Raw genomic sequence first — 19005 nt, 5'->3', positions numbered from 1 at the left:
ACTTGAACAACTCAATATCCTATGGGGATGGCAAAAAAAAGTGCATACTTGGTCAATTGGTCAACTATGACAAAAATGCAATCCTTTCCTTGCACTCTGGGGAGTCCCGTAATGAAATCCATCGAGATGCTATCCCATTTCTGGTCGGGAATTGGTAGAGGTTGCAGCAATCCGACGGGTAGATTATGCTCAGATTTGTTCTGCTAACAGGTGGAGCATTCCCATACATACTGCAAGACGTCGTCCTTAAGCCCCTTCTAGGAAAACCTTTCATGGATCTGTTTGTAGGTTTTCAAGTATCCCGGGTGTCCAGCTAAGGGAGAGTCGTGCAATTCCTTCAGAACCTTTTCCTTCATCTTGGATTCGGGTACAAGATAAATTCTGTCCTTGTAATAAATGATGTCGTCAACCACCTTATATCGGTCATCCTGCACTTGACCATCCATCAGTTCATAGGCAAAAGTGTTCTTAGAGTTTTCAACCAACAGGTATTCCTTCCAGTCTGTCGAAATCTGAGATAAAGAACATATGGCAGGCCTTCTTGACAGGGCATCAACGACCACATTATTCTTTCCCTTCACATATTCAATGTCGAAATCAAATGCCTGGACTTTGCTCACCCATTTCTGTTGTCGTTCATTCAGATCCCTCTGCTCCAAGAAGTATCGCAAGTTGTGATGGTCCGTTCGCACAACAAACTTTGCTTCGACGAGGTATTGCCGAAACTTCATCAGTGCGTGTATGATGGCGAGCATCTCCTTGTCATAGATGGAATATAACCGCTCAACTCCCGAGAGCTTCCAACTCTCGAACGCAATGGGGTGACGGTCTTGCATCAACACCAATCCAATGCCTTCACCCGAGGCATCACACTCGAGGATGAAAGGGCGAGTGAAGTCTGGTAGTGCCAGAACCAGACATGTACTCATAACTTCTTTTAATTTGTCGAAGGTCTGTTGCGCCTGCGCATTCCAATGGAAGGATCCTTTCTTTGTCAGATTTGTCAGTGGTGCCCCAAGCTGTGAAAATCCTTTCACAAACCTTCTATAATAACTGCACAAACCAAAAAATCCGCGCAGCTCCGAGAGAGTCTTGGGTGGAGGCCAATCCAAAATGGCCTGAATCTTCTCCTGGTGAACTTGTACCCCCTAGGCGTTGATGACGTGACCCAAGTATAGGACCTCGGTCATTCCAAATTCACATTTGGACCTTTTGGCATACAGTGATTGTGATTCCATAATCCCCAATACATCATCCAAATGCCCCATATGTTCCTTCCAGGTCTTGCTGTAGATGAGTATGTCATTGAAGAATACCAATAGGAACTTACATAGTTGCTTGTTGAAGATGTGGTTCATGCAGGACTGAAAAGTGGCCGGAGCATTGGTTAATCCAAACGGCATGACCAAGAACTCATAGTGTCTGTAATGGCAACGAAAGGCCGTCTTTTCCACATCTTGCTCCCTCATTCGGATCTGATGTTACCGGAACAGAGATCAATCTTGGAGAAATAGATTGCGCCATGTAGTTCGTCTAATAGCTCATTGATCCTGGGAATGGGGTACCTATTTTTGATAGTTTTCTTGTTTAGTACACGATAATCGACACACATTCTGAGAGTCTGTTGACATGTCTAAAATCGCATTGCTGCAAACTCCATACGGCCAACGCAGAATAGAATAACCTTGCTGAGTATCCTATCCTCTCTTGAGATAAGGAAGTCCCTAATGCTATTTTTTATATTTGATCAAAGGGGACAACCTCAAGGTTTCTTTTGTCAGGTCTTGACTGCAGGACTACTTAGTGATTTGATGTGTTTTTGCTGGAAACACAAGGGGGACTTACGGTGAAATAGGCAATAAGCTAGTCGGTTGTGATTCTCGAATTAGGTAATAAAGAGCAAAAGGAAAGGGTTCAGGAAGCCTAAGGACAAGGATGATAACAACTGATGTAGTGGGTAGACAGATTTCGATAAACCAGTTCTTGTTTCGCCAGAGATACCCTCACAACTAGACAAAAACGGTGCAAGCTCCAAGGGATGAAGGATTTTCAGACCGGAGACACCTGTTTTAGGCACCCAATTCAGGCGCAACCTAAGACGAACACCTGTAGTTGAACTAAGCACAGTTTGGGTTCAGACTAACCATGCACGGTGACCTACAATCAGCAGACCCCCAATGGTATGAACTAGAAATGCATCAAATACCCCTCCACACTTCACCATTAAAATCCCTGCACTCTAAAATTAACCAGCTGAAAGAAACCATGCAAATAGACCAAAACAAAGACAACAAACACCATATTTCAATGTTCATATATTTGCTTCAATTGCCATTACAACAATTTCTGCAGCATCTCGAGGCTACTGCTAAGATCTAACCTATTCTAACTCTAAAATCTAACTATCTAACTGAAATCTCTAACCCTCTAACCCTCTAACAATCTCCAATTATCTAACCCTTTACAAAAGAAAGGCCTCTGCCTTTTATAGTTTTACAATTTTGAATCAGAGGCCAGGATGGACTGCATCCAAGGGTCCTGATCTGCCTTCTAGAAGTTGGCAGCTTTATCCTATGCCCAATTAATTCTCAGTTATCCAACCAACAAATATCTCAACTACCTGCCACAATTTGGCTTTAATTCAGGTTTATCCGGTCTTCTTGGTGGTTGGGAATAGTTATCCACAAAAATATCTTGCGCGGGACCCATAGGCAGTTTACAATAAAGCAGTTTCAGTTTGAAAACTGAATTTCTGGACTTAAATCCAGCTGTGCACTTTCTTGAGAATGCATATTTTGAGTGTTCTTTTGCTTTTTGTCTTTAATCTCGCTGGTGGACTTCAACTCTGTGGTTCAGGTTGTGGCGTGCTTCCCAATGCTTCGTCTTGCACTCTGCAACACGTTCCTCATTCTTGATCGCTTGCGATCACGTCTCCAATTTGCGCTTCAGGTTGTCGTCCATTTTTCCTGAGAATGCATGATTGTTGCATTTGGAATGTTCTTTGGTCTTTGGTCATGGGTGGCACGCTTCCCAATGCTTCATCGCTTTGATCTTGCATTGCATCTTTCTCCTCCAGCTTCCAGCGCTTGGCCTTGGATTGCAATCCTTCCTTGATTTGCGTTTGAGGCCTTCTCCTGGTTCTTCGATGACGTCCTGCGATCAATCAATCAATTTTATTTCATTAAATCAATTTGAAAAATTAAATAATTTGATTTAACAAACATTAAATTTAATTACGACGTTTGGCTTGAGAAGCTCTTTGTGAGATGTATCTTGAAAATGCTTCTCCTTTCTCTTCGAATGTGAAATCTGATCCTTGGTCTTGATAGTGTTTGGGCGATTTACTTCTGCGTGATTTTACCTTTGGAGTCTTGGGCGTTTTGAATGGGTTAACAGTGTTTTGAAAACTTCTTATAGCGCGACTCTGGAGGTTTGAAGAGCTCCTGCAAATTTTAAAATCCTAACACACATGCCTTTTCTGGTGAATTTCGGAGAATTGAGGGGGGGGGGGGGTTTGCAGACTTTAAACTTCACGTCTCCATCTTGTAAATTACGAACTCTGCGTTTTTTCTCCAACTCGCGACTTTTGGGATATGGAGGCCCTTCCAAAACTTAAACTTCATATTGATCCTAAGTGCGAACTTCAGAGGCTTTCATGTTTTCAGAGGATTTAGACGTTTTGGCAATTCTAAACAAACTTCGGACGTCTAGAAGCCTTTGTCAACTTTATTGAATTTCTCATTTTGCCCTTAGGGTCCGAAATTTGGCCCTCTGGGCGACTTTGCCAACTTAAAGTGAAACCCGGACCTTTCAACGTTTTGCGAATTTTAAAGTGAAGTTCGGATTTTTTGGAGGTTAAATTTGGAGGTTTTAACGTTTTTGCAAATTCGGAGTTTTTAGCATCTTTTGCAAATTTCGTGTCTCTACGTTTTGGCGAACTGGAGGCATCTTCGGACCATGCATCGCCTTTTCGCAAACTCAAGTTAAATTTCGGAGTTTTTGAACTTTAGGCGAACTGGAGGCATTTTCGGACCATTTAACACTTTTTGCAAATTTGCACAACTTCAGGTCCTTAAGGCATCCTTCGCGATCTTGAAGATTTCGGAGTGTTAGCACACTTTAACGCCTTTGCGATTTTGGAGTTTTCGTGTTTTGGTGCCCAAAGGCATTTTTGGACCATTTGTTTATTTCGCAAATTTTGAAGAATTTCGGACCACTTGGACGTTTTTGTAATTTTCGGATGCTTAGCCCTATTTTCGCAAATTCGACGAATTTCGGACTTTGAATGCCTTTTTGCAAGTTTATAAAAACTTCGGACCTCTAGGCCAATCTTGCAAACTTCGGACCTCTATCGCTTTTTGCAAATTTAGACAAAACTTCGAATTTCGGCCCTAGGGTCTAAAATTGGGGAACTTAAGTGAATTTCGAGGCTCCAGGGGCTTTTTGCAACTTTTCCACATTTTTAAATTTCGGCCCCAGGGTCCGAAATTGGAGGACTTAAGTGAAATTCGGACCTCTGTGGGCTTTTTGCAACATTTTGCTGTCGCCGAAGGATTATTTTATGGAATATAACATTTAAGCATAAGCTTATACTTTAAGTTATATTCCATATATACTGTCAGGATGTTTGAGAGTGGTTTCGGACCTCCAGGAGTTATATTGCAAATTCTAGTTTTTGGAGGATTCCTCAGTTTTCCAGACTTAGTCAAATTTCAGGATCAGGACATTCCAGACTTAGCCAAATTTCAGGATCAGGACATTCCGGACTTAGCCAAATTTCAGGGCATTTGAAGATCAAGATGACATTTTAGACTCCATCACTCACCCACTTGACCCTTCATATCCCCTTCCTCTTCCGCAAAGACAGAAAGGCACAAACCGGGGGGTCCCTGTCCAAGACGGGGATGGGTGTGCGATTCGCACAACAGAGTCCCGTCCTTCTTCACTAGTACCACCGAGGACGCAAAGGGGCTAGAACTGGGCCGGATCCATCCCTTATCGAGGAGTTCCTGGATCGTTTTCTCTATCTCATCTTTGAACTTCTTCGGGTGGCGATAGGGTGTGGTGATAACCGGTTTTGCTCCCTCCTCCAACTCAATGGTGTGCTCAAACCCTCGGTGTGGGGGTACACCAGGTGGAATATCAGCGAAGACCAAACTATGCTCATCCAAAACTGACTGAAGTTCCCCATCCTAATAGTACGTCGGTTGCCCTTTCACAAGTTTTGTTGAGATCAAGCAATGTGTTGCCCAAACTACTTCATCATGTCTGAAGATGGCTTCCATCCTTTTGGTGGAAATCTCCCTCGGGCTGCCATTCGACATTCCCTTGAGAACTACCTTCCTGCCATCCACCTCGAATGAGAACTCCATCCTTTTGAAGCTCTGTGTGTACTGGTCGAGGGTCTCCATCCATTTTTTGAATGCCCAATATGACATTCGTGTCATCCAGATCCACAACAAAGAAATCATCGGTCACTGTGTAATTTCCCATGGTGATACTCAGTTGCGGAACCAGGTGAGTGCATGATAGGAGATTGCCTCCTGCCACCTTGACATTGAACTCTTCATGTTCCTTCGTACACAAGCCCCTACGGTTGACGAGTGACGAGTTTATGAAGTTGAGCGAGGCTCCACTGTCGAGCATAACAAGAACTCGTTGCCCTTGGAGTGTACCACGTCCTCTAAATACACTACACCTTGGGGTACCCGCCAGTGTGGCAATGATGCCCCCCTCCGTACCAATGTGGAGATTCTCTTCCCCAGGCTGGTTTCTTCGGCCGATTCTTCCCTTGGGGTTTCGCTTTCTTCATGCTCCTCTTCTCCATCGGACATCACTTCAATATAGTGAATCTTTCCTTTGCCCAAACATCGGTGTCCTGGTTCCCATGGTTCCTTGCAGGTGAAACACAACTTCTTTCTTTTGAGTTCCTGTCTTGTGGCTTCATCTAGCGATGACCCCTTCGGATAGGGTTTATTATCCTTTTCCCTCGGAACGAAAGGTGGTTTGGTATGTGCAAAACTTCTAGAAAAGGAAGATGTTGCCATGTTACGGGCCTTTTTTATTGCTTCCATGAGCGTGCTGGGGTTGAACCCTTTCACCCAACCTTTCAGTGGTTCCATCAATCCGTCTATGAACAAGACCACCAATCTTCGCTCTGAGATGTCAGTCACCAACACAGATAGTATCTGGAATTCTGTGATGTAACTATCCACAGATCCCGACTGCTTTAGTTGTGCCAACTCCTTGAAATTGAGTTCTGGATCCTTCCCGTCAAATCGATCTATGAGCTTTTCTGTGAATTCGACATAGGAAGTTATCTAGTCATGGCCAAGAGTGATCATTCCATGATGCCACCATTCATGCGCGACCCCTTCCAGGTGGAGTGCTGCAAACTTGATAACTTCATCTTCAGGCATGGGGTTAAGTTGGAAGTAAGTATCTGCTTTTTGAACCTAGGCACGTGCCGAGGTCGCTCCGGCCCCATCAAAGGATGACAGGTTGATCTTACCGACCTTCCGCTTGATGTCATTATTATAGTGTCCATAATGGCCCCAACTTCTGCCGCCCGAGTATTTCATCCGGAGCTCCACATAATCCTTGAAGGATATGTCCCCCTTGAGATTTGCATCCCTCCAATCTTGACTCAGCTGTGCTTGCATCTCCTGAAAGGTGGGTTCTTGCTCCCCCCGTGGTGCTTCTGATTTTTGAGGAAAAGTCGGCATCAGCGGCCGTGAATGTGAGCGTTGGATGTTTGACCTTCCCGTGACCGAATCATTGCCCTGTCCATTCTGTTCTCCATTCTTTTTTCCCAAGGCCAATTGTCGTAAGGTTTCCACCATGATTTGTTGTCGCTGCTCTCCTCTAGTTAGGGTGTCGTTGAGCTGAGCTTGGCTTTTGGTTAGCTCCCTTAATAGTGCCATGACTTCTCTTGTAGGATCCTGTGGTTCCCCCATTTGATCGGCTGAAAGGCACCTCCTCTTGGTGTACAATTGCATCCACGACACGATAGCCTGGCAAGATCACAAGCTCTGATACCATTGTAATGTTCCGGACCTGTACGGTGCAGATGAACCGTACGGTGGAAGGGGATACCCGTGCGGTGACTCGGTGGTTGTACTGAGGGAGAGGAAGACCGTACGGTAGGGGATGGAGAGCACGCTGTACGGTGTAAAGGCCGTACGGTGGAGTGAGGGGAGGCGTACGGTATAATAGCCGTATGGTGATGTCAAGTGGTCGTATGGTGGAGCCCAAAGGGTCGTACGGTGGTGAGGAGGGTGTACGGTGTGGCCACAGGAGGCCGTACGGTGGTGAGGGAGGTGTACGGTGGGGCCAAAGAAGGTTGTACGGTGGTGAGAAGGGGAGGGGTGGTAGTACGGTGTGTGGCTGTGAAGATGCAGAGGTACGGTGAGCTTCAGCGGTTGTGTGGTGACCTTCCGGAGTAATGGATTCTGAATATTAGGAGTCCTCCTTATGCATGTAAACTAGATTAATAGAGACGCAGAGAAAGTAAACAATGATAAAATTCAAGATTTGCCAGATCCGAACAAGTACAATGACAGAATAGGGTGAGAGGTGAACCTCAGCGAAACTGTAAATGCCAAATAGGGAGGGTCTTTCAATTCCGAAATGGCAGATAACAAAACTACTACAGGAATTCGCACAATAGAGAAAAGATACCAAAAATTCGCATACCTACAACAATGACTAACACGGCCATATATATGGGCTCCGGGAAACTTCTTGAAGGGTTACAAACGGGCCGACACGACCAACCAAAACTTGTCTAATCTAATTAAATAGAAGGGCCCGAAAGATTTGTTATTAAATTTGGGGCCTTACAACAAAATAACTAGATTTATTATTTAATTATATCGGGGACATCACAATGTGGCTCTATTTTTCTATCCTCAAAATTGTGATGTATAACTTTATTGATTTTGAATTAGTCCAATAAAATGTGATTTCAGGTATTTGTCTAAATATAAAATCTTTGAGAGAATTGGTGTTTGAACTTTTCAAGTCCTCATGAAACAGCATATGTATATGCTGAATGAAATTCAGCATTCAAAATGTTATATTAAGCTGGTGGAGATGGGTTTTGATGGAAGCTAACTTTTTATATTTTAATAATAAGTCCTGTGAGAGAGAGCATGGCTTTTCTTACTGATTTTTAATAACTCAAGCATGGAGATTTGCAATTTTCAAATCACTTTGGTGACTAGATATTTTCTTGGTCCAAGTTGATTATAAATTTGGGCTCTTATCCTTTAACATTGCAAGCTGATTACATGGTACTTATGTAAACTTTCTTAAACATTTAGTTAGATCAACTATGGTTATTTTGAATAGAAGTTGCTGAATTATATGAGCTGAAGTAGAGCGTCCTTAATAAATTTCCTTGATTAAAATTAACTGATTTCAATGCGTGGTGGTTTGATTGGCATACAGATGGTTGCAAAGAAGCTGGACAAAAGACTTTCTGATCTTGGAGCACATCCTATCATTGGAAGAGGGCTTGGGGATGACCAACATCGTTCAGGGTACCATCTTGCATATCTGGATTTTGTTTGCCAGGAATAAGTCTCATCTTTATAATTATAGTAAAATATATTGGTTCATATTGACAGTTAGGAATGCACCATTGATTAAGTCAACCTACTGCTAGAATTTCATTCTGTTGGATGAAACTTCCTGATATTCTTGCTTCTTTTCTAAAGAGAAGACCTTGAAAGATGTGGGCCTTAAATTGTGAGCTCAACACCTCTGGAGATGGACAGAGAATTCTGAAGTTCAACACAATAAAATGACAGAATATCAAGGATTCTCCCAATATATGGTAAAAATTTAATAGCTCGAAGTTCCCAGGAAGCAGCCTTGTGACATAGTTATAGAGGATGGATAAAGTTGTAGAATATGATGCATCAGGTTGCAATCATATTAATGGTCATAATTTTTCATCAAGGTAATGATGTAATAGTGTTTTGAATTGAGTTTGTACTCGTAAGTTACAACTTAGAAGTTGGGATCAAAATATTTAACTAAATATTTTAGTGTGTAACTTTTTTTAAAATAATTAACAGCTAGATTAATAATAGATGAAATTTTTTAGCAACATTTAATGTTAAGCATAATGAGACATGTTTGAGCATATAGCTGAGCAATAAATTGTAAAAATTCCAATGATATTTAGAGAGGATGGACTTACGGTGGAAATGGAATGACAAGAGGGATTCAATTAAGAAATAAAGAAAGACTCTGAGATAACTACAGGACTGGCTCTATTTTTTCAAACAAAATGAAGATGTGTACTGGGAACAAACAGAAAGAGCAATATGGATCAAGGAGTGGGGATACACAGATTTTTTCAATGATGTCTTCAACGTAACTCAACAAATTCAAAATCAAGATAACAGAGTGGTTGATTCTGGAACTTAGATAAAAAGAACCCAGGCATGAATTTAGATATTAAGTCATGACCTTGGAATCATATCTGACTTGGACAATGCTGTGTTCCTCAAGCATATTTCCATTCAGGAACTAAAAGAGGTGATTTTTTCATTTATTAAGGACAAAGCATAAAAACTAAACAGCTCTCCTTCTCATCTTTATCGGGAATGCAGGGTCATATATAGCAAGGTCTTGCTAAGGGCAGTTGAAGAATTAAGTTGTCACACACAGTGCCGTGTTGTTTGAATCTCTAATTCTCAATAGAGGTTATGCCTCTTTGTTCGATGAATTTCCTCGTATTGATGATAGTTGGCTTGATCTTTGATACTATTTAAGAATATATTTAAGATAGTTGACTTTATCTTTGATACTATCTGAGAACATATTTAAGATAGTTGACTTGTCTTTGATACCATCTAATATCATATTTAAGATAGTTGCAAAGAGGATTCAGCATGTTTTTAAATCATTGCAAAGAGAAACTGTTAAATATAAATTTGGTCCTATTTATGACGGTTGAGTTTATCTTAAATTTGATAGTTGAATTTCCTTTTATTTAATGTATAAAATATCCTAAGATTCACTTTTCATTAAATTAGTTTGTATCAAATATCCATCAATATTTCCATGCTAGGCTCTTGGTGTTTGTCTACAAAAAAGATTTGGTCAAGTGACACACCTTGCTTTCTAAATCTTTTCCTTAAAATCCTTGTGGCTGTTACATGCAGACTACTCTTTATAAATCACCGTTATGAAAGGTACTTTTAAAATTAATTTGATATACTGTCCAATTTTGTTCTTCTGCAGGGGCTAAAACCAATACACACCCTTGTCTATCAATCTTCCTTTGTACTTGTCTTCTCATCCATCTGCCTTATAGTTCACCCTATACACACATTTGCTTACAATGGGTTGTGCTCCAAGAAGATAATCTACAAGATTACAAGTCTTGTTTTCATGATGGACTCATATTTATTCCTGAGTATCTTTCCACTATGCTATCTCAGATTCATCTGCAAAATTTAATGGTTGAAAAACATCAGCTGACAAAGCATAATTTTCCTGTTTTCAAGTAATCTTGGGCCTGTTATGATTCATTCATCAAGTCTAAGTGAAGTAACCTGCAGTTTTACACACTTGGGCATATGAAGCAACTCACCAATTGGTTGTACCTGTGATTCTTCTCTAATCTTCTCCATTTCATGAGATTGCGATGAAGCCTACTAATTGCCTGAACTTATAGGATTTCCATCAGTAGAGCTTGAACAAATGGAACTTGAATCAAGTGAACCACTCACGATACACGAGTTTTTATTTTGATTTGATGATCCTAGAGATAAATCTTCTTTGCTCCAATGCACAGTATACTGAGTTCTTACTGGGAGGAGCTTTTTACTTTCCTTTTCATTTTCTTATTTTTTCTCAACCTGTATCACTTCTTTCCTAGAGTTGAGAATAATTCTTATCATCTTGTTCGTAAAATATGACATTTCTACTGATTACAAATTACTGATTGCAACCGACTTTCTCCGATGTATAACCTGTCTTCTTATTAGAATAGCCCATAAAAATGCAATTCACACTTTTAAAATCTAGTTTCTTCCTAAGTGTTGGTTGAAAATTTTGTACACTTGGGAAGGCATGCAAAATTATGGTTTCAGCCACAGCGTGTGAGTTAAAAACTCTCCTAATTCTAAGGGAAGGCTCTCCCTTTCCTACTTCTAACTATTACAAATTGACTATAACTTCTAACTAGTAATTTAACTTTGGTGAGACAACATCCTTTTTCTCATCCTTTTTCTCTTTTTCAAAAAGATGATATTCTTTCCTCCTTTTTTTTTTCAGAAAAGAATCTACAACTTAGAGTAACAAATTTAGAAACTTTCAAGAAATTTCAATAATTACAAAATGCTTATACGATAGGAAGCGAAGTTTCCATAAAAGCACAAAGTCTTCTGTCGCTTCCTCGGGACGGGAAAGTAGAAACGGAAGCTCAAAGTCTTCAACTCTTCTACTGTCCTATCAACCTTCTAAAATGATTGTTATGGTAACGTGTGTTAATGCATGATAGCTTCGGTAAGATAAATGATTGAATGAGAGATAAATGAAGTCTCTCATTCAATCATTTATCCTATCGATTAAACCATTAAGAAAAACTTCAAGCTATTCTATTTGATGATTATTCCTCATCGATAACCATGGCATATTGGTAATCAACAATGGTTATCTAATTAATCATCTATCCTGATCTATATCGGATTTGTTCTCAACAAGTGATTATTATATAACTATCGGGTGGCATAGTAATACACCGATCAATGATTAATGAATATAACCATTAGTTAAGTGATCGGTGTCGGTTAACATAGACACCTATTCACTTCGGTTACTTTGCTATACCAAACGCCATCATTAATACCGATTGGCATATCGGTTAAACATGTTAATATGTTACATAAGTCCTGATTAATATCGGGCTGGAAAATATGTCATATGTTATGTGATCACCGATTAATCGGGTTGGCAAATATGTCATATGTTATGTGATCACTGATTAATATCGGGTTGGCAAATATGTTATGTGTTATGTGATCACCGATTAATATCGGGCTGACAAATATGTTTAACACCGGTTGATATTATATACCAAAGGGTGCGATCAAGCAGTGTCTTGATCGGTCATGTCCATAAGACATGACCGGTCAAGGCACTGCTTGATCGCACCCTTTGGTATATATATATCATATGGCATATGAGAAAAAGGACAGAGAAAAAAAAAATGCTCCTCTCACCTGCCATACAAAAGAAGATAATCAGATTTATCATATAAATAGACAATACATAGATCAAGAAAATTTTAACTAGAATATATCTTGCATATTGAATTGAGAATTGAACATCATTTACAATGTGCAACGTACAGGAGCTCAAAGTCTGTCGATATAATGCACTTTTAAACTGCTATGAATAAGAACAATTACAAGCAAAAAGTCTTGTGGCTTCTTCTTATTATGAACACTTAACTATGCTAATTTAACCCTCAATATTTGTAGCACAAAGTCGGCAAGAAGTCATATTAAAGCTCTTTTCGAGAACCTCACTAGAATCTCAAGTATATGTACAAAAATATATCATTTTAACATAGGAATACAATGAACATATGAACGAAGTATCAGCACAAAGTCTGAAAACTCAAATGTTCTCCTTATATTGCTTGAGAGTCAAATTTACAAGTCTAAAACACAGTTTTTATTGCTGTAAATTTCTGCAGAGTTTTTCTTGCTTGCCAAAAAGATCCTTATTACATAGAGCATCCTCCAATAAAATAGGAGAGGGGCTAAGAGCAAAAAGTGGGAGAAGTCCAACTAACTAAGACTTATTCCACAACTAACTATGACTTATTCCAAATTACAGTCCTACTTTCTTTTGACTTGTAATTTGTTTACATGTAATTACAAGTTACAAAAATACAAGTAATGTGATTACTTGTAATTACAACTTTTGAAATTACATGTAATTTGTCAAAAAGAAATTACAAATGCATAATTGAAACAAATCTAAGTGTCTGAGACATGACTTTATTTACATCATCCTCTATCTAGGAGGTCTTCATGCTGCTACAAGATGCTAGCTATTAGTAGCCTAAGTGGATTGAGTTGTAGCATACAGAACACCAAGATCCAAATTACAACACCAGAGCATAATAAAACACTATCATGGAACCAACAACACACAATATAGTATACCGAGATATATTCATGTAACACAGATGTATATCATATTAATCTCCCTTGGCATCTCTCCAAATGTGCTACAAGCTTACATATAAAGAGTTTGCGGTTGGTTAGGCCATCAACCGTCAGACAACCAATTACCCAGTAGATATAACTTAATATTATTGTTTTATTTTAATACATTACCAAAAAGCCTTATTTACTAATTAACCGGCTTACATCATCCCCCCGCAAAACTTGTCGTCTTCCAGATGACACAAAACAACAAAATAACAACAAAAACTATCTACTGAGAGGGACAAGAGGACGTCCCTGTTCCCATCGTGGCACGCTCTCGGAGGGTCTTCAGATCTTTTTCAGCAACGAGTTGCTTCCCCCGAGTTGCTTTAAGAAGCCTGAGTGCATCCATTCGGTCCTTCTCAGAGGCAGTCAACTCCTGTTCCTTTCCCAGCCGCGTGGTTCTCTCTTGTGCCACTTCTTGTTCAAGAGCGTTGATTCTTTCCTTCAGCTCACTCTCTCGCTGTAGGGATAAGGTGTGCTCTTTTCATCTTGCTCGCTTTCCAGGTCATCCCCTAGAGTTGTAAGAATGTAGTACAGAAGGTCCGCTCTATGGTAGTGAGAGCTCCCATCACCTCCTGATCTCCTCCTGTATGCCTGCTAAGGGTCTGTGGTATTCACCAGTTTGCTACGATCTCCAGAGTTTCCTTGTCGGGCCAACCTTGGTTTCTCATTTTCTCCGAGAACTCCCTCTCACAACCCTCTGCCATAAATGCCATCAGTGCTTCCGTTGCTTTCACTATAGCAGGCACATCGGATCCTCGAGAATGATTTATCATCCTCTGTGTAGCTGTCCTCACTACTTCCAACTCTGAAAGAAAATGCTGCGCAGCAGCTTCAAACCCTCCGACACCCTCTGCTGGTGAAGACGTGCTGTGCCCTTTCCCAGTTTCTCCAATCCTCGGGCTCTCCTCCTGTTGGTCAAACCCCAATGATGGTGATGGTGGTGGAACTTCTATGTCTATCTGAAATCTAGCCAGCAGGCTGTCCGTTTTGGCCTCCATGTCTGTTTCCTCTATTCCCTTCCCCATGTCTACTTCTGGCTCTTCTGTAACTAGGTGCATTGCTTGTTCTGTGTTTCCTTCACCCATGGTTGCAGGAGAATCAATTATAGGTGCCACTACTAATGCGACAGCTCTAGCGACTTCCACGCCCCTTGATGTGTTTATATGGAGAGTGTGGGCCCTTGCACTATGTCTCCTCAAGTCTATTAACTAGGATGGGGTCCTTGCGACCCTTGGCACCAAGTGTGCCGTGGTGGGAATCTGTGCCGGTTTGAAAACTACCTTTTTCTTAACTCCCCATCTTGGAACGGCTGGTATGCCCCCATATGGCTTCTTGGCCCTACTTGTGGCAGACCTCCTACGTGCCCCCCTTCCTATACCATGCCCATTGGTTCCAATGTTGCAATTTCTAGGCCTGTCCTATCCTCCTTATCACCTTCTGATCCATGCATAGTGTGGCTTTGTTCCATACGAAACTCCCCTTCGTCTTCATCAGATGAAGATGAGATACATGTCTCTTCTTCCCCCGTCTCTGCCTCTTCCTCAGAGTTGTCATCTTCCTCCCCTCCATCTTCCGCACTCCCTGCAGTTTCTTTCTGTGGCTACTACTGTGAAAGTGTTCAGGTGTAGCCAATAGTACATGGCTGGCTTGTAGGGCTCCACCCGATTTGAGGCCACAAAAACTCCTCTATATTCCGGCGCCACCTGGGTTCTCAATGCTTCCAAGAAGAGGGCAATGATATGATGGGGCACGTACAGGGTTTTGTGTTTAAGGAGCATGGCCTCCTTTACCCGGCTGGAAAGGACCCGACCCCAGTTGTATATTTTGCCGTTGCTCAGTCCATACATGAGGTGTAGCATCCATATGGCAACATTAGAGGCTCGACTTGCTGCTGTAAGCTTACTCTTCAGGACATCCACAACGCATCTCCACTCTGGTGAGGTGATGTAGGATTTTTTCAGGCCCCTTCTATTACTACTCTGCCACAACCTGTCCCATTGCTCTTCTGTCAGCGTATTACCGCAGATGTGTTCTAGTAGTCGCTTCTTTTCTTCTGTAGACATTCTTGCTGATGGTTTCATGGCTGAATCACCGTTACTTGGAATTCCGAAAACCTTCCTGAACTCCTTGGGTGCATAAGAAATGACCACTGTCTGTCCCAAATAGTCGATTACTGATCTATGCTTGTCCCGCTCATATCCATGGACCATGGCGCCCAGTATGGGTTCAAATTCTTTTAAATTGAAGATAGGCATAAAAATGACTTTATCAACCTCGGCTTTCCTCAATGATTTTTTTAGGGGGTGATCCTCCTCATTGCTTTCCCACCACCTTCTGCACTCACTTCCAACAACTCCTTCAAACGTGAGGTTCTCCACCACTACCTGTTCTTGTGCTTTCTCCTGGCTTTTCTTGCTAGTTCCTGGAGTGGCCATTGGTTGCTTGTTAGAAGTACGAGCCTTGTAATTTATGTCGTAACTTCCCGTTCTAGGGTTGTCGTGACTCCCTTTCACCATATTGTGCCTTGCTGGCGTATGCTTCTCTTTTATTGTGCAACTATAGTGGTAGACCCCTTCGTGGCTTTGAACTCCTTCGCCAACGTCTATACTGCGGGGGTGATGGAACCAGTTTACCCCGTCACTGCGTATGCTGCGACTGTGTACGCCGTGGCCTTGAAGATAGTCGCGGCGCCTGTGGTGCACCCTGCGGCTAAGGCGTACGCCTAGGCCTTGTGCTGCATACGCCGTGGCTTTGTGCTGCGTACGCCCCCTCCGCCTTTGCGATCGCTTCCCTGTATGCCCTTCATGCCACCGTGTCCACATACGCCCTTCGCGCCACCGCTTCCCTTCGCGCGTTCGCTTCCACCCTTCGTGCCACCGCTTCCCTTTCTGGCTTCGCTTCCACCCTTCGTGGCTTCGCTTCCCTTCGCGTCTTTGCGTACGTTGCGTGTGCCCTTCGTGGCTTCGCGTACGCCGCGTGTGCCCTTCGCGGCTTCGCGTACGCTCCCCACGCCCCGAGTGCTGCCGCGTGTGCCCCTTGCGTACTCTCCTTTGGCTATGCGTACGCCCTTCGTACTCCTTCGGTGTTTACCTTCCGTCGTGCTACTCTTCGTCACTTCCCCTTCGTTGCCTTCGCAAGGAATTATGTGCCCTCTTGCCCCTTTATCATTTTTCTTAACATGCCGGATGCTTTTTATCCTCCACTTAGTCTTTTTCGAACCACTCCTTCCTTTATTTTGCTGGTCCCATATTAAACTTTTTATATTTGCTCTAGTCTTTATTATCTTTCTATGGCCTTCTCTTTTCATGCGTAGTGTTTTTATTTGCGTTCTCTTTTTAATTTTTCCTTGTTTTTCCAATTTTCTTGAACCTATGTTCCTAACTTTCGTGACTTAGAACCATCCTCGTCTTCCTTGGTCCCACATTTTGTCAAGTCATAACCTAACATATTCGTGGCAACAATTTCTCTCTCCTTGTAGATTTTGAGTTTTGAACCATTTACTGAGTCTTTGATTGGATTGCCATCTATGGTAGATAATTTTATAGGTCCGTTTGCCCCTACTTCCTCTATTTTATAGGGTCCTAACCAACGTACCCTGAACTTCCCAGGTTGGAGTTCATTCCGGCTGTTGTATTTGAGCACCAACTGTCTCGGTGAGAATTTCATCTGTCTTAGGTGTTTGTTGTGCTAGAACTTCCTTCTTCTCTGGGCTACTTCTGTGGCCCATTGTGCCATTGTCCTATTTTCCTCCATCTGAATTAATGTAGCCAACCGCTCCCTTAGGCTCTCCTCGTCCCCCAACCGGTTTTGGACCGCTATTCTCAAGCTCGGTATTGTATACTCTACTGGCATCACAGCTTCCTGCCCATACATGAGCTGGAATGGGGTATGCCCAGTAGTGGCTTTGTAAGAAGTACGATAGGCCCACAACACAGCACCCAACCTTTCCTCCCAATCCTCTTGTTCTACTCCACAAGTTTTGTATAGAATGGACACCAACACTTTGTTTGTTGACTCTGCTTGCCCATTCGCCTTTGGGTAGTACGGACTTGATAGCGTGTGAAAAATTCTGAATTCTATTGTCATGGTGCGTATCACCTGATTCACAAAATGTATGCCCCTATCACTGGTGACTTGTATCGGTATTTCGAACAGAGTTACGATCTGTTCATATAGAAACTTGGCAGTGCTGAGTGCCTTGTTGTCCGGAGAGCTATGGCCTTGGCCCATTTTGTAAGGTATTCTGTAGCCACGACTATGTATCGGCATCTGTGCGCCTTACTTGTCCTGAGTGGCCCTACAAAATCTAGCCCCCATCTCTCAAACAACTCCTGCGGTTGGGATGGAAAAAGAGGCATAAAATCTCGTTTGAGTGGCTTACTTGCCCTTTGGCAGGTATCAAAACTTGACACCCATTTCGCCGCATCTGCATAGAGTGTAGGCCACGACAACCCTGTTAGCAATATTTTTCTTGCGGTAGCATCTGGGCCCATATGCCCTCCCGCTAGTCCTTCATGCGATTCCCTAAGAACCCCAGGAATTTCTTCCTCCAAGACACACCTTCGTAGTACCCCATCATGGCTCATTTTGTACAAAAGCCCATGGATCAGTTGGAACGTTGTGCTTTTCAGTGCCAACTTCCTTCTTTCACTTGGGGGCATCTCCTTCGGGAACATTGCTCTGGAGAGATATTGTCCAAGATTCTCGTACCAAGATGGTAAGACTGCTATTTGGAACAAGTGGCCATCTGGGAAATCCTCATTCACTCCCCCTTTTGCGTGTTCCCCTGATTTTATTCTTGACAGATGATCAGCCATTACATGGCTTTTTCCTGGTCGCAGCACAATGTTGAAAGTAAATTCTTGAAGTAAGATCAGCCATCGACTTACCCTCCCTTGGATGACCGGTTTGTTAACCAGGTACATGAGTGCCTGGTAATCCATGAAGAAGGTAAAGGGCGTGGCCAGGAGGTAGTGACGGAATTTTTGCACTGCGTACACCATCCCTAAGGCCTCTAGTTCTGTGGTGCTATAGTTTCTTTCTGCTTTTGACAGTAGGCAACTGGCAAAATATATAGGGTGATCCAAGCCCGTGGCTCCCGCCTTTGCTAAAGTGGCGCCAATGGCAAAGTTGGAGGCATCTACATGCACATGAAATTTATTGTCCCAATTTGGGTATATTAGGATGGGTGCGCTTACAAGTCTGGATTTGAGTTCCCTGAAGGCTTCTTCTTGCTCTCTGTGCCATACAAATGGCTCCCCCTTCCCTGTGAGTTTTTCCAGCGGGAGGGAGACCTCAGCAAATCCGTTAATAAACTGCCGATAGTACCCTACATGGCCAAGGAAGGATTTTACTCCTGTAACATCCATTGGGTTTTCCATTTCCGTGATGACTCTTACCTTATCTGTATCAATCTTCAACCCTGCTTTGCAGACTATATGGCCAAGTAACCTTACTTGTGGAACGAGAAACCGACATTTCTTTGGATTGAGGGCAAGTCGTGCTCGACAACACCTTTCCATGCACTCCCCCAATACTTTGAAGTGGTCCTTCTTCTTGCTGTATACTGACCAATCATCTAGGAATGCTTTAAAATTTCTAGTCGCCATCTTGTCAAAGATATGTAGTATGATCCTCTGGAATGTGGCTGGGGCGTTGCATAATCCAAATGGCATCCGGTTATATGCGTAAACTCCATCCTCCACAATAAATGTGGTTTTCAGCTTGTCTTCTTCTGCCATGCTGATCTGGTTGTAGC

At 42.3% G+C, this 19005-nt stretch overlaps 1 protein-coding gene across 3 annotated transcripts in view; it reads left to right on the top strand.

Moving 5' to 3' along the window:
• Window positions 1-19005, top strand: part of LOC131060730 (NADPH-dependent diflavin oxidoreductase 1) — a 263737-nt gene that overhangs the window by 71276 nt on the left and 173456 nt on the right. For all 3 annotated transcript variants that reach the window (XM_057994083.2, XM_057994081.2, XM_057994082.2), the window contains one exon: window positions 8452-8543. In XM_057994083.2, the coding sequence (XP_057850066.2) occupies window positions 8452-8543 (92 nt within the window). The remainder of the gene's footprint in view (window positions 1-8451; window positions 8544-19005) is intronic.

The sequence above is a fragment of the Cryptomeria japonica genome, chromosome 10 (assembly GCF_030272615.1).
Source record: "Cryptomeria japonica chromosome 10, Sugi_1.0, whole genome shotgun sequence".
Taxonomy (NCBI): Eukaryota; Viridiplantae; Streptophyta; class Pinopsida; order Cupressales; family Cupressaceae; genus Cryptomeria; species Cryptomeria japonica.
The sequence above is the reverse complement of the archived record's forward strand: the minus strand, read 5'-3'. Positions and strand labels throughout refer to the sequence as shown.